General features: G+C 50.4%; 4 protein-coding genes across 7 annotated transcripts in view; 3 read left to right on the top strand and 1 right to left on the bottom strand.

Moving 5' to 3' along the window:
• The first annotated feature begins 38 nt into the window (after positions 1–38).
• LOC122373086 (dnaJ homolog subfamily C member 2-like) lies at positions 39–2,234 on the top strand. The gene has a single exon (XM_043350840.1). It carries the CDS (start codon positions 151–153, stop codon positions 1,972–1,974), a length of 1,824 nt encoding a protein of 607 aa, XP_043206775.1. The 5' UTR covers positions 39–150; the 3' UTR covers positions 1,975–2,234.
• On the top strand, positions 55–24,232 carry LOC122373085 (zinc finger protein 2 homolog). 2 transcript variants are annotated; one of them, XM_043350839.1, is made up of 9 exons: positions 55–94; positions 2,991–4,156; positions 4,540–4,753; positions 5,032–5,159; positions 7,023–7,159; positions 7,733–7,932; positions 8,272–8,433; positions 20,656–20,781; positions 24,050–24,232. In XM_043350839.1, exons 2-8 carry the CDS (start codon positions 3,021–3,023, stop codon positions 20,770–20,772), a joined length of 2,094 nt encoding a protein of 697 aa, XP_043206774.1. In that variant the 5' UTR covers positions 55–94; positions 2,991–3,020; the 3' UTR covers positions 20,773–20,781; positions 24,050–24,232. The 2 variants fall into 2 exon arrangements, with proteins under 2 accessions (XP_043206774.1, XP_043206773.1); XM_043350838.1 differs by lacking the exon at positions 55–94 and adding an exon at positions 2,500–2,563.
• Positions 12,069–16,606, top strand: LOC122373083 (coiled-coil domain-containing protein 40-like). Its single transcript, XM_043350834.1, has one exon. It carries the CDS (start codon positions 12,339–12,341, stop codon positions 15,951–15,953), a length of 3,615 nt encoding a protein of 1,204 aa, XP_043206769.1. The 5' UTR covers positions 12,069–12,338; the 3' UTR covers positions 15,954–16,606.
• A 61-nt stretch (positions 24,233–24,293) lies between the features above and the next one.
• LOC122373084 (venom dipeptidyl peptidase 4-like) overlaps positions 24,294–26,240 on the bottom strand; it is a 65,664-nt gene continuing 63,717 nt past the window's right edge. For all 3 annotated transcript variants that reach the window (XM_043350835.1, XM_043350837.1, XM_043350836.1), the window contains exon 16: positions 24,294–25,730. In XM_043350835.1, coding sequence (XP_043206770.1) covers positions 25,584–25,730 — 147 coding nt within the window. In that variant the 3' untranslated portion in view covers positions 24,294–25,583. The remainder of the gene's footprint in view (positions 25,731–26,240) is intronic.

Raw genomic sequence — 26,240 nt, 5'->3', positions numbered from 1 at the left:
GGCCAATTTCTGCAAGCATACATTTCGTATATCCTTGATGCAGAATAGTGTGTGAGAGATGCGCGTGTGTGGACGCGTTTGAGAGTTGTGGGAGGTCAGGTGGCCGTTTTTGTGTTTTTAATTAATTGCTGAACATACGGGTCCATCATAATGGCTGCTGTGACCATGCAAAGTTTTGGAACAGTAGAAGTATTTTCGAGTTTGACAGCGTACGACCTTCTCGATGTAGAGCCCGTCGGCGCGCAGTACAAGAAGTTTTGTTTGGCACGTGTGAATTCTCACAGTCTTGGGATCGAAGCTGATTCAGAGGAGCAAGAAGAGGATTCAGCAGTTGAGGTGGTTATCGAGGATGATATTACCTTTCTTCGCACCCTCTGCCCTAAGGAGTGGAAGAAACAAGATCACTACAAGGTTCTTGGTCTTTCAAAGCTGCGGTACAAGGCCACTGAGGATGACATCAAAAAAGCGTACCGTCAGAAGGTGTTGAGGCATCACCCAGACAAGCGTAGGGGTGCAGGGGAAGAGATCAGAGATGAAGATGATTACTTCACTTGCATCACTCGTGCCTATGAAACTCTGGGAGTTCCAGCAAAGAGAATCAGCTATGACTCGGTGGATCCACTTTTTGATGAGGAAATCCCTGATGGTAAAGTCAGTAAAGAGAAGTTTTTCAAGGTGTACCGTCCAGTGTTTGAGCGAAATGCACGCTGGTCAACTCGACGTCCAGTACCAGAGCTTGGGAATGCCAAATCCTCACGAGATGATGTTGAACATTTCTACAGCTTCTGGTATGACTTTGACTCCTGGCGTGAGTTCAGTTACCTGGATGAGGAAGAGAAGGAGAAAGGTGAAAACCGTGATGAGCGCCGCTTCATTGAACGGCAGAACAAGGCGGCCCGGAAGGATAGGAAGAAAGCTGAGACGGCCCGTTTGCGGCAACTGGTCGACAATGCCTATGCAGCTGACCCACGGATTCAGAGGTTCAAGGAGGAGGACCGTGACAAGAAGGCCGCTCAGAAACAGCGTAAGCAGGAGGAGCGGCAGCGCCGCCTCGAGGAAGAGGAAAGGGCACTGAAACTGGCTGAGGAGGAGGCGCAGCGTCGCCGGGAGGCGGAGGAAGCAGCGCGACGTGAGGAGCAGGAAACGGCGCGCCGTCAGAAGGAAGCGGCGCGACAGGCACTCGCTCGCGGCCGGCAAACACTTCGCCAGTTGTGTGCTGAGAAGGACTACTTCGCCGAGTCCGATGCCGAGCGTGCTGACCACATGATGGAACTGGAGCGCATGTGTACCGTTTTGGACGCACTCAGACTGGATCAGCTTAACGAACAGCTCTCCCAACCAACTGGCGGTCGTGAGCGCTTCCTGGAAGAGGTCGACCACGTCAAGAAACAGGTGGAACAAGAGAGAATCTCTGGCGACACGGTGGCCGCCAAGACGACTGCCAATGGCGGCAAAGCCAAAACAAAGGCCTGGTCGCACGATGAGCTTCAGATGCTGATAAAGGCTGTCAAACTGTTTCCGGCCGGAACGAATCAGCGGTGGGAGGTAATCGCCAGCTTCATCAACCAGCACGTATCCGGCTCTAAAAGGACTGCCAAGGAGGTACTGGCTCATGCTAAAGACTTGCAGAAGTCAGACCAGAAGCTCAAGCAGTCTGCCAACCAAAACGCGTATGAAAACTTCGAAAAGAGCACGAAGGCTGCGAGCAAGATCGACGACACTGGAATCTCCGAGCGTACCGAGACTCCGCTGGATCAGCAGGGTAGCAATCAGGCGCCCTGGACTCCAGAGGAGCAGAAACGGCTGGAGCAGGCGCTCAAGACGTACGGTCCTCAGACCAAGGACCGTTGGGATCGCATAGCGGAGTGTCTGCCCAACCGCACTAGGAAGGACTGTATGCGGCGCTACAAGGAGCTTGTAGAGCTGATCAAAGCGAAAAAGGCGGCTCAGGCGGCTGTGTCCGACAAAGCGTAGTTATCTCCGCTACCCATGTTCAACATAGGATGATGATTCGGATCATTGCCCCTTATCGCTGCCAGTGACAAAGATGAGGCTGATGTACATGCTTTGATTGCCGACTTCGTGTTAGTCATCGGGTTCGGGATGCCGGTGCCTCATTTGCTATTTGCCCTTTGGTTAAGTCCAGAAAAGGTGTCATGAAACGTGATTGTGTACTTCATTCTATGTATGAAGAATTTCTGGTATTATGCATTCAATAATACTTTTGAAGATTTGTTGGTTGTGTTTTTCGTGGCGAGCATCCGCGATGACCTGCAAAAGGGCTCTCCACAGCAACTCTGTCATCCGGCTCTCGATGTCCGTTGTGTTCAGCTATTCAGATATCCTGCAACCATTTCATTCATTGGCACAAACTAATTCGCAGTCACTTGCATTCAAATCGAGAAATAGTGCGCACTAGTAAGGAGATTGCATGTTAGGACAGATCTTCCACAATACACAGTACACATCTGGCACTCATGGGCCGTGACAATCTTACGAGTGGGCTGAGAAAGATATTGTCTAACGCGTCTGCAGCAGGCTGCCTTTCCACGTCTTGACGGAGGTGAATGAGGGGTGGTTACAGGGAAGGGCCCGGGAGAGGGCTGGTCGATGCGTCTCCAAAATTTATATAGGGTAAATGCGTTCACTGGCAGGTCCTACCGCACCCCGTAACTGATCGTCGTGGGCTCTATTCTGGTCTTAGCGCCGATGCGAAAATCTGAACTCCTGAGAGCTCGCCACCTCAGGAGTTGACTTGCTTTTAACTTGTGTGCATTTACCTACCACGTATGCCTCGCACTCACGGGAAAACTTTGGTTGAAAACTACCAAAGGCGTCGCTGTATCCAGCTGAAGTTATATGAAACTAGCTGCTCCTATGCCGTTTACTTCGCCATTGACTAATACGAGGTGCTTTTGAATCTCCCCCGCCCCCCCCCCCCCCCATTCACTCCCTAGGATGAATCCTTACCTATTTATTCTCCTTTCCAGATGTGGTAAGCTGCAAGGTAAACGCTGAACATGGAAGCATTTACGGAGATAGAAGATGCTGACGTGCGTACTGAAGGCAACTCAAAGTACTGTATCATCTGCTTGGAAAGCGTTACCGCACCAACTTCAGTTAAGCTTCGCAGTAAGGTGAATGATGTAGCTTTACCTCTGAGTGTTGATAATGAATCAGCTGAAATCAATGAGACTGAAGATCATGACAAAGATATTTTTGAGCCCATTGACGATCGGCTCTATCACTGTAACACGCAGACAGTGAGGGCAGTGTTGTTAGCTATACTGCAGCCGCTACATCGGCCCCTGCCCGCAGGAGATATCCTCTGTCGTCGGTGCTTCTCCCTAGCAGTGAAGGTAGACACTCTCCGGAGGCAGGCCTACACGCTAGAGGCGCGGTTTCTGGCTCGGTTGGACAGTGGCGAGGCTCGTTTGGCGCCACCTGCCTCGGTGGTGAAGCGGCGGCGCGGCCGTCCTGCCTGGATCCGATCGTCACCGCCGGGAACTCCCCCAGAGAGCCAGAACTACATCTCCGCGGCGCGGTCACCTCACTCCGAGCGGCTCGCAGGCTGCTCCTCTGTTTCCGATAAATCCGTTCTCATAAACATCGAGATCCGCCGGGACGACGACGATGGGAGCGAGGTTCAGGCGGAATCTGATGAGGATGCCGCTTCTGTTGGTTCCCTTGATCCAGAGGCGCGTGACGATGCCAGTCCTGTGGCCTCCCCTTCGACACCCGAGCCGCCGCCGCCACCACCGGCCGACCCTCCCCCCACTTACATCCGCGAGGAGGAGACCTCGCAGTGTGGCGTGTGCGACCTCGTCCTGGAGACCCGTGTCGCCTGTCGGGAGCACATGCGCCAGCACCTGGCCAAGATGGTATACTTCTGCCCGCTGTGCCCGGTAGCCATGATGTCACGAAACGCCCTGGAGGCGCACGAGATAGAGCGCCACACCGACTCCCCGCTACGGCCGTATGGCTGCGGGCAATGTGGTGAGACGTTCCCCACACCACGGTTCCTGAGGCGGCACCAGAATGAGGCGCACGACCGCCGACTGCCGTGCGGCCACTGCAAGAGGACCTTCCGCCGGAGAGCGGATCTGGAACGGCATCAGGATGTGCACACTGGCGCACGGCCCTACGTCTGCAACAGGTGGGTGGACGGCGGGCGGTGTTCGGTCGTGACAGGGCGAGGGATGATCAATCGAAAATGTGAGGATGAACTGCATACCATTATAGAGAGCTATTGCCGCTAGATGGCTACCGAGGTTTTAGTTTTGGTTGCTACGCCGGCTCGCTCGTATTTTACTTGGGACATTGCATACATTATACGGTCAACGTAGCTAGAGCAAACCGTGCAATCGGATTTGCAACCAGGCACTATTTGATATGCGCTGTCTAGACGTTTACCACGACACCCAGCATGTCTAGAGGCAGTACATTCCAGCCTTCTATCACTAATAAAAGCGTGCACGTCTTACCCAGGTCACAGGTGTATGCATATAAAGCTGTTCCAATCGTCTCCCCTTTCCCCAGGTGCAATAAGAGTTTCACCAGTCAGCCTGTGTGGAGGAAGCACCTGCGAACGCACGGCCACCGACCGAGGCCCTACCAGTGCCCCCAGTGTGGCATGTCATTCCTCTCGGAGCTGCACCTGGCCGTACACAGCAAGAGCCATCGACGCACGGGACTGCGCTGTGAACACTGTGAACGCAAATTTACCACCGAGAACCGCCTGAGGAAACATGCCGTGAGTAGAACGGGAAACGCGGCGTCAAGAAAGCGGGGATGCATCGTGAGTGTGGGAAGGGACTAAGCGAATAGGTGGGTATAGGACGGAGCAATAAGGAATGTGTGTTTCGATCTCTGTGGTGTCTGCTAGCATAATGACTATGGAAGTTTGTGTAAATACTGAATAATCGGGCTTCTATCGAGCTATGAGCTGTGAGCTATTTAACGTGCTACACTTATGTGACACTGGCTACCTTTGTGTGTATCGATGACGCCATACTTTCTGCTGTGTTGTAGGAAACTTGTTTGAAGAGGCATAGCTGTGATGTCTGTGGGAAGGAGTTCACCAAGAAAGTGCTGCTGACTCATCACATTCGAACGCACACCGGGGAGAAACCATTCATCTGCGAGTACTGCGGCGTCGGGTTAGTACGGCCTCACTAAGAGCAGCTAGTTGTAAGAAATTCCTCGTTTGTATGTATATACTTTCCAGGGTCTTATTGGCATATGTCATATAGTTTCACAAGTCTTACACAAGAGTAAGACTTGTGTAAATCATGTCCTTCATTCGTTCATTCATCCATCCATTCATGCGTGCATTCATTCATTCATTCACTCATTCATTCATTCATTCATTCATTCATTCATTCATTCATTCATTCATTCACTCATGCATTCATTCATTCACTCATGCATTCATTCATTCACTCATGCATTCATTCATTCATCATTCATTCATTCATTCATTCATTCATTATTTCATTCATTCATTCATTCATTCATCCATTTAGCTAGCTGTGTCGCCGTGTCTTCATGAACGGTCAATATGTGACTGTCCCGTGGCCCGGTCAATGCGTCACTGTCCTGTGACCGGTTAAATATGTGCCACTGTCGATCCGATACCTGTTAATTTGTCAATGTCCTGTTACTGGTCAGCGTGTCAGACTGTTCCCGCGACCTGACAATGTGTCAGACTGTCCCCATGACCTGGCAATATGTCACTGTTTCCGTGACCAGTGAGTGTGCCCCCTTAACCCGGCAGGCGGTGGGCCTACCAGCCACCTTCCGCGCGGTGGGGGGGGGGGGCACTTTTTTGCCCCCCCCCCCCCCGTATCTCCGAAACTACTGGACGGATCCGGAAAATTCAAACGGCGTTCGATAGCCCTGCCAAATTTGCCGAGGGAAACCAAATTTCATTGACCTCGGGGTCACCGATGACGTCACAGGTCAGGTCAAAGATAAAATGTTTCACCGTTCACGGGGCTTCTAGGGAAAGCGCTATAACACCGAGTAAAACGCATTTTGTCGAAAATCAGCGATAAGGCGTCAGTTGTCTAGTACCTATGTTGCTATTAGAGGTCACTGGTCATACCAGGTCAGGTCACAGGTCAGGTCACCAAAGGTCACCAAGGGTCACCACATGAGCCCAACTTTACTAAGGTTATGCGATGCATGTTTTATGGCCAGTTTTTCATTGCCAACTCAATGGTGTTGGTTATAAGACCATCAGGTACGGTTTAGGTCACTTTCTGGAGGTCAGGTCAAGGTCAGGTCAAAAAAGGTCAAATTTCAAAGTTGATATTTTTGCATAAAATGGGTATCGATTCGATGCAGCTCGTCACGGGGAGTCTAATGGTGGTCTTTGTTTTGCGCTACGAGGTCTAGAATTGCTAAAAATTGAGTTTGAAAATTTGACGTCATCAATTTTGAACAGTTTTTTCGCTATAACTTGGCCAAAAAAAGAGATATCGATCTCAAATTTGGTATGTAGATAGAAGGCGGTAGGGGCTATCACATATATTCCGGTTTTTTTCGAAATTCAAAAAACTTTTTGGATTTTTTGGCTATTATATTCAAAAAATCTATTTTTTGATTTTTGGGGGTCAAAATCCAAAAAATTCGAAAAACCGAAATAGCAGTTTTGTAGCCCTTTTTATTCCACACCTTTTATGTCTGAAACATATTTCTGTATCTCTAAAGCTGTAGGCCTGACAGCTCTTCCCGCGAAACCTGTTTTTGGGTCGAAAATGGCAAAAATGACGTCACTCTGACGTCATTAGCGGCCAACCTATCATAGCCTTTGGAAAAATTTTTGGTCACCATGTGCGCTAGCTGCTCCCGGGAGGGTATTGAAAGTTTGGTGACGATCGGCGCAGCGGTTCTCGAGATATATCAAAAAAACTAAAGGGGGGGGGGGCAAAAAATTGCCCCCCCCCCACCGCCTGGAAGGTTAACCCATTCAATGTGTCCCGTGACCGGCCAATGTGACTCTCGCTGTTTCTCGCCAGGTTCGCCCAGCGATCTAACCTGACAGCCCACCGGAGTGTCGTCCACCTGCACGAGAAGCCGTTTGTCTGTGACATCTGTGACAAGGCCTTCACTCGGAAACTGCTGCTCACTCACCATCAAAGGGCCGCTCACTCAGGTCTGTAGCTATTAGGCGGTCGTCATAATGGTCGTCATTTGTGTGGAGCTGACTGGGAAATTCAAAAGAAAAAGTCTTGGTGTGTTTTGTGTCGTACGTGTTCGGCTATGAACAGCTGTTTAATGATCCTTTTTAGGTTACAAGCGGGATGTCCTTGTCCGACTGTTTATACCGGTATTTCAGGCTATATTTCGTACTGCTTCGTACTGGAAGTACTGCACGATGTTACCATTTTATAAATTCATGATAGCCTCATTCATACCTCATTATTCGTATTGATCATCAACTTTTCAAGTCAACAAACCATCATCTTCCCAGCAACATCGGACACACCAATCACCTGACATTCACTTTGACTTATCCGTGCCAAGTAGAGGGGAGGGACAAACATAAACCAGTCACCTGACGACTCACTCCTCTCTGTCCTGGCTAGGGGTGGGATAAACACACACTTATCACCTTACGGGCCACGAGTCAATTCTCCCTGCCCGGGCGAGCGGTGTCATCTGACCAACCACACACCTGTCACCTGACCCCCCCCCCCCCACACACACACACTCTTCCCTGCCGCAGGCGAGCGGCCCGCGCGGTGCTCCATCTGCCCGGCGTCGTTCGTCTCGACTCAGCAGCTGCGGATACATCAGAGGGCGCATCAGACGTCCAAGGAGCGCTCACATCACTGCGGCATGTGTGCGAAGAGCTTTAACTCCGCGCAGCGATGGAAGGCGCACGTTCTGTCAGCACACTCGGCCAAACGCCAGTTCCAGTGCTCGGTGAGTTAATGTGGAGCGTGCGGAGCGCCTAGGAGAGGGGAGTGTTCGAGATAAGTGGTATTCGAAGATTGATAGCTGAGCGCCGTGATCACTAGGTACACTCCGGTCGCCGTAAAACCCCAGCATGCTCCAGCCTATCATAAAGAGTTTGATCATTGATGCGTTTTGTTTGAATGCTTATCTTCGCCTTTCCTTTATCTGAATATCCGGGTATCAAACGCACACGATACTAGATAATGTGTTAATCTGTAAATTCCAGCAAGTCTACCGTACCCTAACCCAACCCGACCCGAAGCTGGCTGACTTCTCTCCCCCCCCCCCCCCTGATCCGTCCCTCAGGAGTGCGGCAGTGCGTTCGCACGCCGTGCTCAGTTGCAGGCCCACATGGAGCGCCAGAGCCACGGTCCAGGGCCTGGAGAGGTCATTGACATCCAACAGTCGGCTCAGCATACGGTGCAGGACCAGTCCCCATCCCAGCCGTCTCCGCCGCTGGTCCTAGAGGTACGTATAACCCGGCCGGGCCCGGGGGGTAATCCCAACCACCGCAGCCCGGGGGGGCGTTTTTCGCCTCCCTGTCTAACTCCATAAATAAGGGAGCTACGGAAACAAAAGCGATACCAAACGAAAGTTCCTTGCCAGACGATTCTAAAGGACCTAAAATTTTTGACCTCAGGTCAATTTTCAAGGTTAGAGGTCAAGGTCAAAGGCAAAAACCGGCACATGTGTAGTGATCTCAAAGTAAGCCTTCTATAGGACGGCAGGCGGCATCAAACCGGCAAAATTGGGTGTCAAACGAAAGAAGAGAATCTGAGGATTCCGAAAATGTGCTCAAAATCAAAGGTCAAGGTCAAGGTCACGCTCAAAATTGACCTCAAACTTGGCACTTTTTCGCACATCTTGCGTGCTAACTTTCAAGATGTTTTGAAATGTTTTGAGGCTTATCAGTTCCCTATTTGTGGTTCCTCTTACGATACAAGGCTGCTCAAAGGTCAAGGTCACTGAACAGTATCCCTGCTAGAGGCTATTTCACTAATTCAAGTTAGTAATAATAAATAAGACAATTTTGCCATCCGGAAGCTCTAAATGAAGGCTTAGAGGAAAATAGATGCCAGATTCGTGATCAGCGGGTACAAATCCATCATGAAACGACCTTCCATGTGTCAAGGTCAACCAGAGGTCATTCGAGGTCACATGAGGTCAACATAAAACTTGACCTTTTCCAAACAAAATATATATCATTCGACGCGGCTTGACAAGGCGAATGCGATGGTACCACTGCCGTAGCTCTAGGACCATTTTTGTCGAAGTTATTTACGAAAAACTAAAATCACATTTCGAGGTCGTTGACCTGACCTCTGACCTCAGGTCACCAAAACTATTTTTCTATTTTTCTCTAGGTCAAACGCTACACAACCGTGCTCGTAATTTGTATTTATCTCTAAAACTATTTTTAGCAGCTATTTGAAGTTTGCGTCTGTGACGCCGAAGTTTGCCGTGCAGGGGTCTAGAAAAATGGACCTTGTGACGTCATCAAGGGGGCTAGGTCCAATTTTTTTACTTCAGAAGATGTCAAATTGATGGGAGAAAAGGTACTGAAAGTTTCGCTTTCCTATCCCTTAGCGTTCGGGAGCTATCGCAAATATTCGCCAGGGGGGGGGGCGAAAAACGCCCCCCCCCCGGCCCGCGAGGGATAACAAGCGACTGCGCCACTTGCTTCACGATGTGGTCTTAAAAGACGGCATCAGCTAACTTGCTTTCGAATGGTGATTGACTCGTATTGATGTGTCGTCTGGAAGCAGAGGTATGAACGGAAACGTGCCGAGTATTTTTTATACAAAAGTGCCGTTAACCTGCGCCCCGCTGGGGTCCTGGGTTTCCACGCCCTGCTGGGGGGGGGGGGGTTGAAACCCCCCTTCTAACTCGGCTCCTGGACCACGTAGCGATACGGGGAAGGCGGCGTTCGAAAGAGCACCTAAACAAGGAAGAAATCACCTCGGTCACTTCTTTGTCAGGTCACCAAATGTCATTGAAGGCCAAAATTCGCCTATTTTTAGGTCAGATTTCGACAGTTTTCAACTAATTGACGCACAGCTAAGAAACTAATAAAGCTACAGCGCCACGGAAAAGCGCATTTGATAGCCCTGATAACGCTCTTTTTGAATAATTCTCTCAGATTTGACCTGCCGTCAACGGTTTTACCTGCAGGGGGCAACAAATGCCAAAATAACTTTTTTTCGGAAAAAGTTTTTCTGCAATAACTTTTGACTCAAACCTTGCACGAACTATCATTTACCGGCATCGTGTTTCTCTCGTCAAGACGCCTCGAATGAACTATCATTTGGCCTTGAAAGGCCAACTTGAAAATTTAACCTCAGGTCAAGGTCATGACCTGACCGGTAAGGGTCAAGTTGCAGATCAGTCGATCCGTATCGTCGAGCCAAACACAAATAAGGTGTTTTCTCGCTCTAGCATGCCTCTATCAAAAGTTATTCGCGAAAAACTGTCAGATACCATTGGTGACCTGAGATGACCTCAGGGGCACAAAAAGGGGTCACGGGTGCCATTTCCATGTTCAGTGTGTCAAATATAACAGTAATTCAGTGTTTTAGAGTGTTTTAATGATTCCGTCAAAAAGAGGCGACTTTCAATTTTCTCCCATTGACTTATAATGGGGAGGTCGCAAAATTGACCTGACCTTAGGTCACCGATATCAAAATTTCGAGACAAAAGTTCGCTTGAACAGTTTTTGACTAATAGGGGCATAGTCGGGAACTAATCGAGCTGCAGCGCCACGGAGAAGTGCATTCGACAGTGCATTCTTTGCTATGTTTTCAAATTGAACTGTAATTTAACGTTTTAGCTTCCAAGGGACAAAACCTCCTATAGTTTACTTTTTTCGAAACAGGATGGGCTCCAACTATGCTTTTCGACGTAGCATGTGTTTTAGCCAGCGAAAAGGGCAAACTTGACCTGAGAAAATCGAACGTCGCCTAATTTTATCAAGTGAATTATTCCCGATAAATTACATACGTGCGTTTTGGAGCTAGATAGGTATTAGAACACTGGTGATGCCATGCTATAGATTGGAACTTGCATTGCAATGTAATGTATGAATACCATGGACAGAACTGCTTACTCGATTTTGACCTCGGCAACAGTGAAAAACGAAGTTTTTCTCTTAAATTCGTCGACTCTTTGTGCCATCATACGGACACTAGGTGCCAGCTGCCACGAGTGACGTCATCACCGCGACGCCCATGCTCCTACCCTGCGACTGCTACTATCCGTACCCCTACCACTACCACCACCACTACCTCTCTCACCTATCCGTGCTTCTATCCTCAGGATACTGAAATCCTTCTCCTCCACGCCACAACCCCCTTCCGGGCTGGACAGGCAACTTTATCTCATGCGGGCTGCTCCCTTGGAGCGGCACCGCTGCTCCCGAGGGAGCGCACCCCGTAGCCGGGTGCAGTGAGTGCCTTGGGGCTGGGTGGCCTGTCCTCTGGACGGGCTCAGCCCCGGCGACTCACTAGGGTGCCTGCCCAGACCAATGTCTCCCCCTAAATCCTATCATCCTTCCGGCTCTGCAATGGTCTTGTCGACCGAAAGGGCCTAACCCAACAAAACAAACAAACAAACAAACTACCTCTCGCTTGGTAACATAACATTGCTTCGCGTCGCGAACGAGTATTCTTTCATAGCCCGTTAAAATATCGACACATTGGTGTTGGTCCCGTCCCGATCGATTGCCCGGGTGGTGTTTCACGCTTGGTTTCACGGCACCGCGCTGCAGCGCGCCACGCGTAGCGGTGTATTGGGTTTCCATGGAAACATCAATAAACTCGGACGCTGGCAACGCTGAAGCGTCGCGGCGAATTCGTCGCAAACGCCGCACCAATAACATATTGGTGCGGCGTTTGCCGTGGTGTAGTGGTGGCGTTAGTGGTGTAGCGCACTGTTGCGGCGTGTTGAACACGGCACCGGTTGCTGAGATGTTGGGATTGAACCGCACCCGTCGTGTCACGTCGTGGCGATTTATTTCGAAAAGATAACCCGCCGCGCCGAAGTGCCTGCGACCGATCATCATGCGTTTCATTGCCCGACGTATGTTTTTAGGCCGAGACAGTGAATGAACTTTGATGAAAACCGAGCCATATTGCCTATGCTTGCAATATGATTGCCTATGCTTGCAATATGATTGCCTATTGCAATATGAACACCATATAAAGTGAAGTTGTGAGATATTGAATGAATTTGTGAGTGCGTGTCATAGTTGATGGGCAATAGTCGGGCAATAGGACTCGTGTTTTAAAAAGTACCCACAAAATCGAGCTTGAGATACAATATGGGTAAGATCATGACATCTTAAGAAGGAGCTACAACAGCCACGCTCAGCTGTGAAGATGTCAGACCATGAACCTGTCCAAGAGGAGGATAGTAGGCCACCTGATGATGCGGACCTGCCACCACCGAGTGACGACCCTCCTCCAGCAGAAGCTGCTGCACCTGCCACAGAAGGAGACCCCCCTTCTCCCCACTCTGACCAACCACCTGATGATGGTGCTATCTCCAGCTCACATACAGAGGCCTTGTCAGCACCTGATGCAGCTCTGATGCCCAGCGACGCTCCGGCTGATGTTCCAGGAAATGGGACAGGAACTGGACAAGGGACAGTTGGAGGAGACACTGATCCCAGCACTGCTGAAGGAGGACCCGATGATTCCGTCCCACCGTCAGGTGAAACAGGGACTGGGGAGGCAGTGATGTCAGAGGGGACAGAGGCCAGTCCACAGGCGGAGGCAGCGGAGGAGATGTCTGGCGCTGACGGGGAGTTCGGACCTCTGAATCCAGACGGTCTGGTAGCCACACCGTCCACCTCTCTGCGTCCGACGCCCAGCGAGGCGCTGCGGCCGGCGGCGCCCCCACCGAGCGAGCTCCAGTTGGAGCCGTCACAGGGTCCCGGCTCCGGAGACCGGCTCTACTGGGAGGAGCGGCTGGCCGCGCTCAGCGAGGACCGGGACGGTGATGACCTTCCCGCACTACCGTTCGATGGTCTCGGGACCACCGCTCAGCCGACCGGACCGCCGGTGGTGGCGGCAGCCGCTCCGCCGGGACGGAGATCGGTGTCTCCCTACCCGCTGTACGAGCCGCCCGAGGGCACTGTCACCGACGATGGCAGTGAGCTGTCGGGCCAATTCAGCTATGACGATATGACGCCGCGCAGTGTACCCTACCCTCGATACCGAGCCATGTCTCCCGGCGGGGACGCCGCCCCAGCCGGGGACGGGGAAAACGACGGGTCCATCCCCGCGGCCCCCACCAGTGACCGGGACAGCCAGCCGGCCACCGAGCCGGCCGGAGCCGAGTCGACCGGCGGTGACTCTCGGCGCTCCTTGTCAGCCGGCGGAGCGGGACGCGGCAGCGGACGGCCCGAGAAGCCGCTCCTTCCGCCCGACCACCCGCTGATGGAGAGATTCCAGAGGGCGCTGGCCGCTCTGCTGAGGAAGCAGATCGGGAAGCTGGACCTAGACCTGGTGGAGCTGCGGAAGGAGCAGCGCTCCCGCACGAAACACCGCGAGTCGTGCGGCGTGCAGCTGTACGAGCGGCAACTGCAGCTGGCCAGACAGCAGGAGCAGCAGCTGCAGCTGCAGCAGCGGCTCTCGGAGGCCGCCGAGGCGCGGGCAGCTGCTGAACAGACGCTCACCGCCGTCCGACAGAGACATGGCGAGATTGGGAATCGTCTGGAGGCCGATAGGGAGAGGGAGCGGGAGCTGCGTGCCGATGTGTCTGCTCTGGAGAAGAACGAATACCACCTGAAATCACTGGAGGCGGACGCCGACACGGAGCTGCAGCTTCGACAGAAAATGGCCGAGAGGGCCGAGGCAGAGATGTCTCAGTTGGAGCAGGACAAGCAGAGACAGGATTACCTGATTGCTCGTCTGTCATCGGATGCCGACCGTCTGCGCACGGCCATCCGTCTGAACCAGGTGCAGACGGGCGCTCAGACTGAGGAGGCCAACCTGGCCAGACAGGTGCTGGCAGAGGCGCAGCTTGAACTCGAGACGCTCGTGATGGAGCGTCGTCACCTGACGATGACGTGGACCAACAGTCTGAACCGGATGCAGAAACGGGACGAGGAGTACTCGCAGCTACAGAGCGACGCCAGTAAGCTGTCTGCCGACCTGCACACCATCGACGGAGAGATATCGGGATACATGCGCTCCATCGCGCAGGCGCAGGAGGACAACGAACAGCTCATGATGCAGCGCAAACGACTCCAGGCCGAGAGGGACAAATTCAAACGTGCGTACGACCATACTATGTCCAAGTTTGACGAACACAAGACCGAGTACGCCAAGTTCCGTCACATCCTGGGAGACACAGAAGACAAGCTCTACCAGTGTCAGACGGATCAGCGGCATGTGGAGCGTCGTATGAAGCACCTGCAAGCCGACATGGAGCGGGTGACGGACCTGAAGCGGCAGGTGGAGGACAAAATCCTGGAGACGATGCAGGAGCGGCTGACGGCAGACAGTGCCGGGAAGTACACGGCCAAAATCGTGCACAAGACCAGGGAGGTCACCAAATATATGGAGGGTCAGGTCGCTGACGTGGAGAACAACATCGCCCGCCTGCTGCTGTCCGTCTCCAACGCCTCCACGGCGGTCAGCTACATGAACACGGTGCTGGAGCAGCTGCTGGCAGAGGTCCGGCTGGCCGAGGAGAACCTCAACCGGTACCAGCAGGAGGTCCACCGCGGCAACGCCGTGATCCAGCACAAGCAGAACAAAGTGCAGGAGCTCAACGCACGGCTGGGACAGCTGATCGCGGCGGCTGGGGGCCAGGAGCTGGGTCCTTTAGAGATCATGATCGCCTCGCTGCACAAGGGAATTGACCAGCTGCAGCAGCAGGTGGACGGCGTTCAGCAGTACTACATCCGTCTACAGAATGACCTCGTGTTCTCAACGCAGGAGCGCGACCAGCTACAACACGTGGTGCACACTAGAAAAAAAGAGCTACTGATCATGGAGCAGCGTAAGTTGCGCGTGGAACGCTCCATTGAGACGGAGAGCAGCTCGCTACACGCTGTGGATCTCAATGTAAAGCAGCTGCGCCAGGCAGTGTGTCATCTGAACGTGCGGCTGGCAGGTGAGACGCGCCTTCACCACCAGCTGGCGGCCAATACGTCCGTCATGGAGTACGAGCTCTGCCACCAGCTCCGGGAGACGGAGACGGAGTGTGTCCAGGTGCGCGGTCAGATCTCGGAGAAGGAGCAGCGCCGCGCCACGCTGATAGCCCGGATGGCGGACGCCGGTGGCACAGAGCTGCTCTGGGAGCAGAAGATCGCCCTGCTCAAACAGGCCAAAGAGAAGCTGAGAGGCGAAACGGGCTGTGCGGCCGAGGTGCAAGCCATGAGGCTGGAGATTCACAGGATGCAGGTGCGGTACGGCCAGCTGCTGCGGGACCAGGAGCGTCTGATGACAGAGATGGAGCGGGCCGTCGACCGGCGCGGCACCATCGCGCTGCGGGCAGAGAACGCCGATCGACGCGGGCGCCAGAAGGCCGTCAACTTCTTCCAGCGACAGAAGAAGCTGGAGGATCTCAGACGGAGGTTCAAGCACGCCAGACGGGACGCTTCCCACCTGGCCGGTGAGATCCAGCGAGCGGAGCGGCACCTGGAGAACTTGACCTCTGAGGCGGTACCGGGCCGGCGGGCGGCCGTCAGTGGACTGCAGCAGCTGCTGGAGAGGCTGCGGGAGGGCCTCCAACACCGCGCCGCGCTCCGCGGACAGAACCTAGGCCGTATCGTTCTGAAGCAGCAGAGCTCGCGATACTACCAGAGCGTACTGGACGGCACCTACAGCCCGCACCTGAGGTCCCGCACCAAACTGCAGCTGGAGCTGGAAGGAGTCGACGAGAAACATAACAGTGTGCGACTGCTGGTGCTGCAGCTACTGAGGGATCGACCTCAGCTGCAGGAGAGGCTCGCCTTCGTCAGGGACTTGCTGAAGCTGTAGGCGGTGCCGACCATCTTCTCAGGCTGTGGGCAGTTGCCGAGGTTGGTAGGGGAGACGATTGAGAAGACGGTGCCGAAAACAGTGATTAAACGACGAGGACTGGGATATGAGGGCAAACGAGAGTGACGATGAAGGTGACAAAGATCTTCTCGAGCTGAAGGAGATGCGGAAGACTGTGGTGATAGCGGTGATAGAAAATATGAGGACTGGTTGGGGGTGGGGACACTGGACAGAGATGGTGGCGAACTGTCCTCGATGTTGATGATTGCTCAAACTGTAGAGGCTGGTGGAGAGAAAAAGGATATGATGGGGCGGAGATTAAATGAGTAAGGAACTTCTAAGAAGTTAACTAAGCGAGCTGTGTGGTGGTAGATGTCTGACAGTAAGATTGACATGATGGCACCGATGGATTCCATTATGGGTACGACTGGTACGAGCGTCGTAACGAGTGTGCTGTTCTTATTCCAAAATTAGCAGTGCAGCCAGTCTAATGATGCGTCCTCTGCATTGCTGATGTATTTCCCACCAAGTGGTATCTAACGCTAAGCCAGACGGTTGCGGGCTGATCCCACTGGCGTGAGATCTCAAGAGCTACAGTTGTCAGTTTGCGCTGATTGAATGCTGCTTGTTTAACAATAGATCTCCATGATTTATCTTGTCGTTTGGCGTGTATTTTTGTTGCAAATTTGGCACGCTCCGTCCAACTTCGGATCATAATGGCCCTTTCACACGTAGCAACTTTTCCGGTCGCCGGCGACGGCAACTGTCGCCGGCGATCGCCAGCGACCGGGGTCAGTCGCCGGCGATCGCCAGCGACCGGGGTCAGTCGCCGGCAACTCCGCAGTTGTCGATATCAGCTGACCAGTCGCCGGGGTGTGACGTAGCAGTCGTGTCAGCCAATCATTGAAGAGTTGTCGGCGTTGCGGAGAAAGTTCAATTTTTCCAACATTTTGAAGTCGCCGGCGACTGTTCTAGCCAGCCGCCGCTCAACTGTCACGTGACCCGCTTGACCTTGAGTTGGCACCAGATATTGCGCTGCTGATACATGCAGCGGCGCAGCTTATTTTACTGCATTATTCAAGGTACTAAATATTTGGACATGTTTTGCAGGATGATAACTACCGTCTAGGTAATATTGGAATAATATTTATTAGATCTATTATTGAAACAATACATAATATCAATGAAAATACAATCAAACTGCGATTCTTCTTCATTGGAATTCAATGCACTCAAGCATAAAACTGAAAAGTGATGTGTACTTGCAGTTCCTCCATTTTTCCTAAAGACTACGAGTGCTGCAGATTTTGCTCACCTGTCTTGTTTATTCAACTACAACCCTGTTCTCAATAAATGAATAACTTCGCTGTAACGACATTAGCATTGAAGGAATGGTTGGTGGTAAGCATGGGACAATCACAGTGATTTGTGGTCACACATTTGAACCGTGCTTTGTATGTGAAAAACAGAAAAAAGGCATTCTAGAAATGTAGCAGAAATTCAAATGCCAGAAACGGACCTGAGGAACGGCGAAGCCTACCACCCACATAAAACACAGGCTTTCATTATGTCAAAAACAGATGCTGTATTATCTAAAGCGCTAGATTGGGGAACACAAGTGTACCCCCCCCCCCCTTATAACAAAATGCATTTTTCCACACAGTGGATATCACTAAACATGGCGAGGTGACAGTATATGACGCCATACGCGAGACCACATAAAAATGCAGCACGCGCGGACACGGGGCAGGGACGGTGGCACAATATGCCGATACCCAAGAAGACACAAGCCTAGGTCAAAGGTGACAATACTGTGACAGAAATCTTAAAATCAGCCTGGACACAGCTCACTCTTCATGACCGTTTTTATCGAAAATAGACCAACAAAACACCAAGGCTCCTTCGTCCAAAACTCAAAACTCGACATGCCGCTCCAAAGGCCTTGCAAAACAGCGCACACCAACAACGCATAATAGCCAGCAACGCACACGACAGGATTTTCGAGGCACGAGTCGTCAGCCGCCGCCGCCGCCGCCACCTCCCGGCAGCTGATTGCCGAGTGCCTTGCTCCGGCTTGCCGCACCGGCGCCGATCGTGGCGACCTCTTTACTCTGGCAGAATCGACCCTACCGAGCGGCGACAGCATTCAGTTCAGAAGCAAAATGACAAATGAATTCACTGCACTATGTCAGAAAATCAAATGCACATGCCATGATCACACGCGGTGCCGTCCACGGGGCCGGCAGAAGCTGCACACTGTCACCGAACACCACCTGCACCTTGGACGCAGTATGTGAGGGCTTGCGCCGCCTCGCGTGCGGTATTGGCATCAAGGCCCGGACACGAGGGAGCACACTCGGCGCAATCAGAGCACACCGTCCGGGGCCGTCAGTGTCGATCTCCTGACCTCACAGAAAGTTGTGCAGCACACAGGTGAACGCCGTCAGTGTGGTGACTGGTGCGGAGCACACCGTCCCACGGAAGATCGTCTGTGGGCCGTGGTGCAGATGCTGTCTCTAGGCAGAGTCAACAGTGCAGTGGCAGAAGTTGAACATTCAGCTGCTAGACTCCTTTTCGGGTCAGCAATGCCGTCGAGTTGGCCATCAGGTGGTGTTGCAGAATCATCAGGTACTCTTGATCAGGTACATCAGGTACAGAACCTCTTGACTCATCAGGTAACGCTGTGACTTGTCTGCCAGGCACAGAGGGCGGACATGTCAGAACATACTTCAAATACATTTTTAAAAATCATTTTTTAACCAAAAGCTCTGCAAATTAGGAAGCCTGGAATAGGCTATTGCTTAGCATCATAAAAACTACCCAAATACCCAAATCAGGTTAGGTTTGGTTTACCCAAATACCCAAATCAGGTTAGGTTTGGTTTTTACACTTCAGGCTTAAATGAGAACAATCTTAGCATCATTATCCTTGATGTAGCATTGTTGACGCTTTTTGTCTTGTACAATTGGCAATCAGTATTCAGTGACACAGAATTGGAATTTGTGGTTCAGAAACCTAGCATTATTTGAAATAATAGCATTTTAGCAGTGCTCATTCTTTTTGAAAGCAAGTGTATTTTTAATATAATTTTCTAGGTAATTCATTTCCTACTGAATATGGTTATGAGACCATTGTTACTAATTTTGGTATTGTTAAGGCAGCTGTAGCATGAGTGGGCATATGCTGTAGAGACTGGAGTGATTAAAGTCACTAGAGGCTTGAGGGTTTTTTTAGACATTATGCAGCAGCCTGGGGAGATATGCAGAGGCAAGTCTAGGCACCACCAGAAGGGGGATAAGCAGTCAGCACAACACACAGTGGGCACAAGGGGAGAAGATTGTAAAAACTATTGCCTGGATCCACCTCTGTGGACATCCTCAGGCATGCCTCTGTGGACATCTCCAGGCTGCTGCATGTAAAAAAGTATCAAGCCTCTAGTGACTTTTTCCACACTGCAGCAAATGCCCGCTTATTCTTGGTCTGCTCTACCTTCCTCCAATTATGAGTTTTGTGTGAAAATGACATTTTTACATTGGTGGAGCTTGTGTGCGCATGGTACACATAAGCCATGCCGGCAGCATTGCTGCAATGAATAGGAAACAGCTCCAGGGCCAAAATACATACCACCTAATACCTTGCCAAAATACATGACATACCTACCACCTACTATGCATAATGCAATTATTTATGTACTAATAAGCCATGGATTATCATTTGCCCTGTGAGCACGCACACACATGCGAACCCAATGCGGATAAGTTTGGCCTGGGTTGTTTATCCATGGTACCAAGGAAAACTCCAGCAGAAACAATAACAAAATTGCAAAGCTACCTGTTTGATTTTGGTCATGCTAATTAATGAGCAGCAATATAATATTTTGTTGCTATCAAATATTTCCTTGTGTCGCACGAATAGGTAGGCAAATAGCTGACTGATGGGTAGGCACTTTGTCCTCAAGGGCACTGATACTGAATGTAAACAATGTTCTTGTGACACAACAAGCAAGTTTTCATTACCTTATGAAACTAGTGTCAATTTCAATGTCATTAAAATACTCAATTTTGATGAAAAAATACATATTTATCACAAATAAAAATCATGGGTGATCATGGGCAAGTGCGCCACAAATGACATAAACCCTCCAATATTGTCGAATCAAGCTTAAATTCAAGTCACAACAGCTTCACGACAGGCAAACTACAAGATAATAATCCCTACGCTACTGTGCAACAAATTTAAGGTAGCCACACCAACCAAAAATGCATCACAAATCACCTAAACCACTCACCAAGGACAAAACTGTCATGGCGGCGTCCGCTGCTCGAGAAGAGTCGCCGGCGACTGGCCTGTGACGCGGATCTGACGTCACCAGTTGCTGGCGATTGCCCGGCCGTGGCCCGGCGATCGCCGGCGACTTGCTTACGTCATACCTACGTCACACACGATCGTTGGCTGGCGGTCGCTGGCGGTCGCCGGCGACTGCTGCTGTCGCCGGCGACTGAAAAGTTGCTACGTGTGAAAGGGCCATTAAGGCATGCAGCATGCCCGCTCAATACTATACACACGATTACCTACGGCAAAAATTGACTTCATTCAGTTACATTCATCCCACACGTCCTGTTGAATGCCTGCCGTGAGGCGTTATGTGCCTCTGTAGCAACTGTGTTCTGTCTAACGTCTGACACTATATCTTCTCCCTCAGGCGCCAGCGAGCGGACCGGTCCTCGTTGAGCCGGTGGGGGCCGACGACATTGCCATCTATGAGCCGGTGCAGCTAATAGTGAGTGAGGCGCCGCCGCTAGAGGAGGCGGGCGACTAGTGGGGCAACATGGGTAACCGGACAAAAGATCGTAAAGCAGAAAATCGTATGACAGAAGATCGTAGGCAGTTGATCGTATGCAAAATATCGTAATGGATAAAGATCGTACGACATAATGCTCGTATGGACAAAAGATCGTATTCGCTAAAGATCGTCAAGGAAAATGATCGTATGCCAAAAAGTCGTAATGGATAAAGATCGTACGACATAATGATCGTATGGACAAAAGATCGTATTCGCTAAAGATCGTCAAGGAAAATGATCGTATGCCAAAAAGTCGTAATGGATAAAGATCGTACGACATAATGATCGTATGGACAAAAGATCGTATTCGCTAAAGATCGTCAAGGAAAATGATCGTACGCCAAATGATCGTATGAGATAAAGATCGTACAGTCAAAATATGGTATTCACATGGTGCAGCCCAACTCCAGCGCTTACAAAGCTTATCAATTTCTGTGTTCGCGTAGTAAGTGGCCGTCGTAAGCTCGACCATACATTGATTTTATTTCAGAGCTTAGATGGCTCGGGTCCACGTCAAAACAGCTAGTGACTATTGAGCTAGTGACTTTTGAGCTAGTACAAAAGAGCTAGTGCTTCAAAACAGCTAGTGACAACACAGCTAGCGCCAAAATAGCTAGTAATGCAAAATAGCTAGTGCATTAAATCAGCTAGTGTCTAAACAGCTAGCGTCAATATAGCTAGTAGAGCAAAATAGCTAGTGCTTCATTATTGCTAGTCATAAGCGTAGGAACCATGGGTGCAGTGGGTGCAGTTGCACCCACAATAATTCTCCAGTGGGTGCAGACAATGTATTCTGCACCCACAATAATCTGGAACAAAAACCCCTTTTCTCATCAACACTACTTCCCATGCAGCACAACAAATTCAGGTTTTTTTGCCCACTTTCCACCTTTAGAAGCGTTTGCTACTGTGATAGTCTTCAAAACTTACATTTGCGCTCAAGTAAAAAAGAAAGCAACGGAACACATGTGATTGAACACATACCGATGACCCACTGTCAAAAGTTTTAGCCCGATACCTATCTTCGAAAATGGCTAAGTTAGCCGCATTTAGGTACTTTTTGCGGTAGTCAATATTGACATTATCAACGCTTCTAAATACACTTAACATCGGTAGGTACCTTTTCGACATGGTACACCCTCGAAGCTCACAAGGAGCCTCCGCTCGGGTGCCGCTCCCTACCCCCTCCCCCCCCCCCGGCTTCACCGGCCATGGCTGGATTTCTGTACCCATGCACCCACAATGTTCCAGCCGTTCCTACGCCCATGTAGCTATAGAAATCGCTAGCGTCGACTAATAGCTAATAAGCAAAATAGCTTATTCGTAGAGCAGCTATTATAGATTCTTTCCCGACGAAGAGTCCCCACGGGTAGAAGGAGCAGAAGAGCACCGTAGTTTGACAAAATTATTTGGAATGCTAGGAGGGCAGAGGACGGGATCCCTAGGACAAACAGCAAATTAGAAGCGGGGCACCGGGGAATTAAAGAGATGGCATATCGCGGGAAATACATATTTACAGTCAAAGATATCTTGCATTTTTGAAGCGAAGTGAATGGGAAGGGAACAGAGGTCCAACGAAATTGCTATTTTGACGATAGCTATTTCGTCACTAGCTGTCTTGAGGCACTAGCTCTTTATGCTTCACTAGCTACTTTGACGCTAGCTGTTTTGTCACTAGCTGTTTCTAAGCACTAGCTATTTTGCTTCACTAGCCATTTTGACGCTAGCTGTTTTGTCACTAGCTGTTTTGAGGCACTAGCTGTTTTGTACTAGTTCAAAAGTCACTAGCTCAAATGTCACTAGCTATTCTGACGTGCACCCGATGGCTCAATGACACCTACAAGCAACGCGTTGTATATGTATGTGCCGAATAAATGAATGTATGTGATGCCGTTTTCATGTACCTATTTTAAGTGAATACAACTAAACCCATGTTCCCCCCCACACACCCCCACACCGCCTGGAAGGTTAAAATGTTGCTTAAGCGGCTGAAGTAAACGGCGTTAAAAATACTTTTTCCTTCGCACCGTTACATTTTCATATTGAATCGTCATCGCTTTACGAGTCATCAACAGATGTTTATCGCGTTATCACTATCGAAGTCGCAATTCTCCTAGTTATAGGATCCTAGTTTCAATCCAATCCTAGTTATAGGAGTCATTGTTATCGAAGGCCGGTTAAAGATGTCAATTGTCCATCATTGGTTCGAAATCGCCCCAGTAATTACCGAGTTATTGAAATGGGAACAAATTTGGCACCTCTTCTTTTTGTATTTTGCACGTGCATTGGGGGTCACTCACACAGATCAAGGGTATCCGACCTTTGGTAGAAGGGATGCAGCTACCCTATAAAAATTACCGCAAGACAATCGCTCAAGCCGCTGCTGAGATATGGGCCTCTCAAAATCATTACTTTTGCAAAACTGCTTGAACACCCTTGACTTCTCACGTGGCACGTGCCACGACGGCCACTGAGATGTATCAAAAGTAGTCAATTACGGGGAAGAAGGGATGGGACTACCCAGCAAAAAAGACCGCAGGCCAATCGGTTCAGCGGTTGCTGAGATATAAGCATCTCAAAAGCGTTACAGGCCGGGCCGCTCATACTGAGATTTTCCCGTTATAACCGAACGTTTGTTGTCAATAGTTAAAACACTATTCTTTAGAATTGTGTTTTTCTATTGAAAAACAAATCTGAGTTCCCTGACAATTTGGCAAAAGCTGCCTGATATTCAAAAGACTTCGCTTCGCTCGCTGCGCTCGCTCGCTCGTAACAACACTATTCTGTGTACCTATACGATTATTTACTTTACGAACGTAACGTTTCGATCTTTTGTCGAACGATCTTTTACATCATACGATCTTTATCTTACGATCATTTTCCTACGATCTTTTTTTCCACGATCCATTGCTTTACGATCTTTTGCTTACGATCCTTGGTCGTACGATCTTTTGCGACATACGATATTTATCTTACGATCATTTTCCTACGACCTTTTTCATACGATCAATTGCTTTACGATCTTTTGCTTACGATCTTTTTGTCGTACGATCTTTTACAACATACGATCTTTATCTTACGATCATTTTCGTACGATCTTTTGCATACGATCAATTGCTTTACGACCTTTTGCTTACGATCTTTTTACCGTACGATCTTTTACAACATACGATCTTTATCTTACGATCATTTTCGTACGATCTTTTTCCATACGATCTTTTGTCTTACGATCTTTTGTCACGTAATCGGCAACATGGGACCGTCCGCAGAAGAAATCTCGCGACTGTGTTGTGTCCGGATACCAGAGGACGTTTCTGTAAGATTTTTCAAGTTTGAACCATGGATTATGAGAGGATCGATATGGCTATGTCCGCTAAACCGGCTGTGACGTAGTTTGTGCCAGTTATGTACTTGTAATATAAATCACGCTCCGTAACAATCCATTTTTCGAGTGTTTTGTTGGTACTATTTTTTGTCCAGGTCACAAACATCCAAGATGGCGGATGGTTTTCATATTGAGCGCGCGACACGTCACATTACATATCAGTCACACACACCGCACACCAGCACAACATTCCAAAATACTCCCGATACTCCGCCGAGCGTACATACACTTGGGCGGCGGCCGTGGCGCGTCCCACTGCGCCTGTCTGTTGACAGAGTCGCTCTATAACATGGCATATTCGCTTACAGATCAGTCACAAGCCTACAGCTAAACGCCGACCACTTGGGAGTTCCACGGAGACCCCACGACAATCTCACGCAGAGACGCAGTGGCGGTCTCAGATACATCATCAGTGTGTCAACCAGGGAACACAAATCACGGTTTCTATGGAGACCTGCGGCCGTTCGCTCAATGATACTGAACACACCGATTGGCCAACAGGAGGCCGCCGTATTATGTACGGCAAGACGCGGGATGATTCCATTGTCACACTCAGTGGGCTAACAAGGGTTTTCCATGCGGATCAAAACACTGGCCATCCGCACATATGTGGAATGCAGGTCGGAACGCTAGTCAGTCTAGTTCGGGTACACCATTATGTAGATTGTAGAGATTCTTAAGAGCAAATAAACGTGATTGACAAACCGTCGGCTATCGCCTTTTTACCGCTAACGCTAGGGCACAAATCAATGACTGATGTTAACACTGCCCTATGAAAGATGTTCTCACAAAACTGGCTTACTTCTTACATAGTCACCACCTCCACTAACGCCAAATATAATGATACACACATCGCCGGGTTCTCAGACCATCACGAATTGTCTGATAATTGGCATTCACGGGGAGATTCATTCATAGTGCGCCGGGTAGCACCACGGGGAGAGCTCTCAGCTCACGCAGTAAAATCTCCAAAATACGGGATCCACCGACACGTTCCTACTTTTTGTTTAGCTCGTCAGCTGCTCGTTACGTCATCCAGTCTTTTCCCGAAGCTCAATTCACGACAAGCCGCTGCCAGCTGCCTGCCAACCACCTTCAGACAGCACTGCTTTATAGGTATGCCGGCTGACAAAAATCACCGTAACACCAGTGTCCTAGAGCCATTCACCCCTCCGTAGTACCATTTGCGCCGCTCCGGTTGGTGGGTCAGTAGGGCGAACCAGCCTGCACTGAGACAACACTCGGCTTTATTCAACCTCAGAGTAGCAGCTGTACCGGGCTTTGTAGGATCGGTGTAAAGACATTCAGTCGCCCTCGCTCCTTCTTTCTAAGCCTGATGAACGTTGAAGACTCCCCTGCTCGGACAGCAGAGGCGGTGGTGATTGCGTGATCTTCCTAATTCCTACGCGCGCCGGCGGCGGCCGGGGAAGGCGGGCGGTGGGCTGAACGGCAGCCGAGGTAGGCGGAAACAGTCCTCCAGGAACCGCTCCATGGTGTGGTAGTGGTGGCGACGGATGCCGCCCAGACCGTGGTTCTCGTCCGGGTACGTCTGTAAGAGACACAGGGCGGATAATGGTCAAAGAGCTGTCAGCATGGAGCCGCGTTAGGAGACGAGGAGAAGCATTGAGCGATATTCATGATGTTCGACCCAGTGCCAATAATTGGCGGTGGCTGTAATAAGATATTGATAATTGCAGTATCTACCCACACAAGCAAGTGTCCTGAGCTCTCCTAGCGCCGTGCCTATTGATATCTGATAGCACAATTGGACACTGGATAACAAATCATCTGTGCAATTATAATCGAAAAAGGTATCGTGCTTCATTATGCTGATAATGTACATACAACGGGTATTGGGTTTTCAGTTACTGAGCAAAAAGATAATGGGAAAACCTCACGCTTTAATCGAGTCTATCGAATAATTCCCTTGTACACTCGGGGGCAGATAGATGTTCCACTACTCCCCATCCACCGGGCTCCCACGGCCCAGCACTGGCAGCGGCCGCCCGGTACACCTACCAGAGCCGCACATTACACCACAACAGCTGCCAGGAGACGA

The sequence above is a fragment of the Amphibalanus amphitrite genome, unplaced genomic scaffold (genome assembly GCF_019059575.1).
Source record: "Amphibalanus amphitrite isolate SeventyFive unplaced genomic scaffold, NRLGWU_Aamphi_draft 001441F_arrow, whole genome shotgun sequence".
Taxonomy (NCBI): Eukaryota; Metazoa; Arthropoda; class Thecostraca; order Balanomorpha; family Balanidae; genus Amphibalanus; species Amphibalanus amphitrite.
The sequence above is the reverse complement of the archived record's forward strand: the minus strand, read 5'-3'. Positions and strand labels throughout refer to the sequence as shown.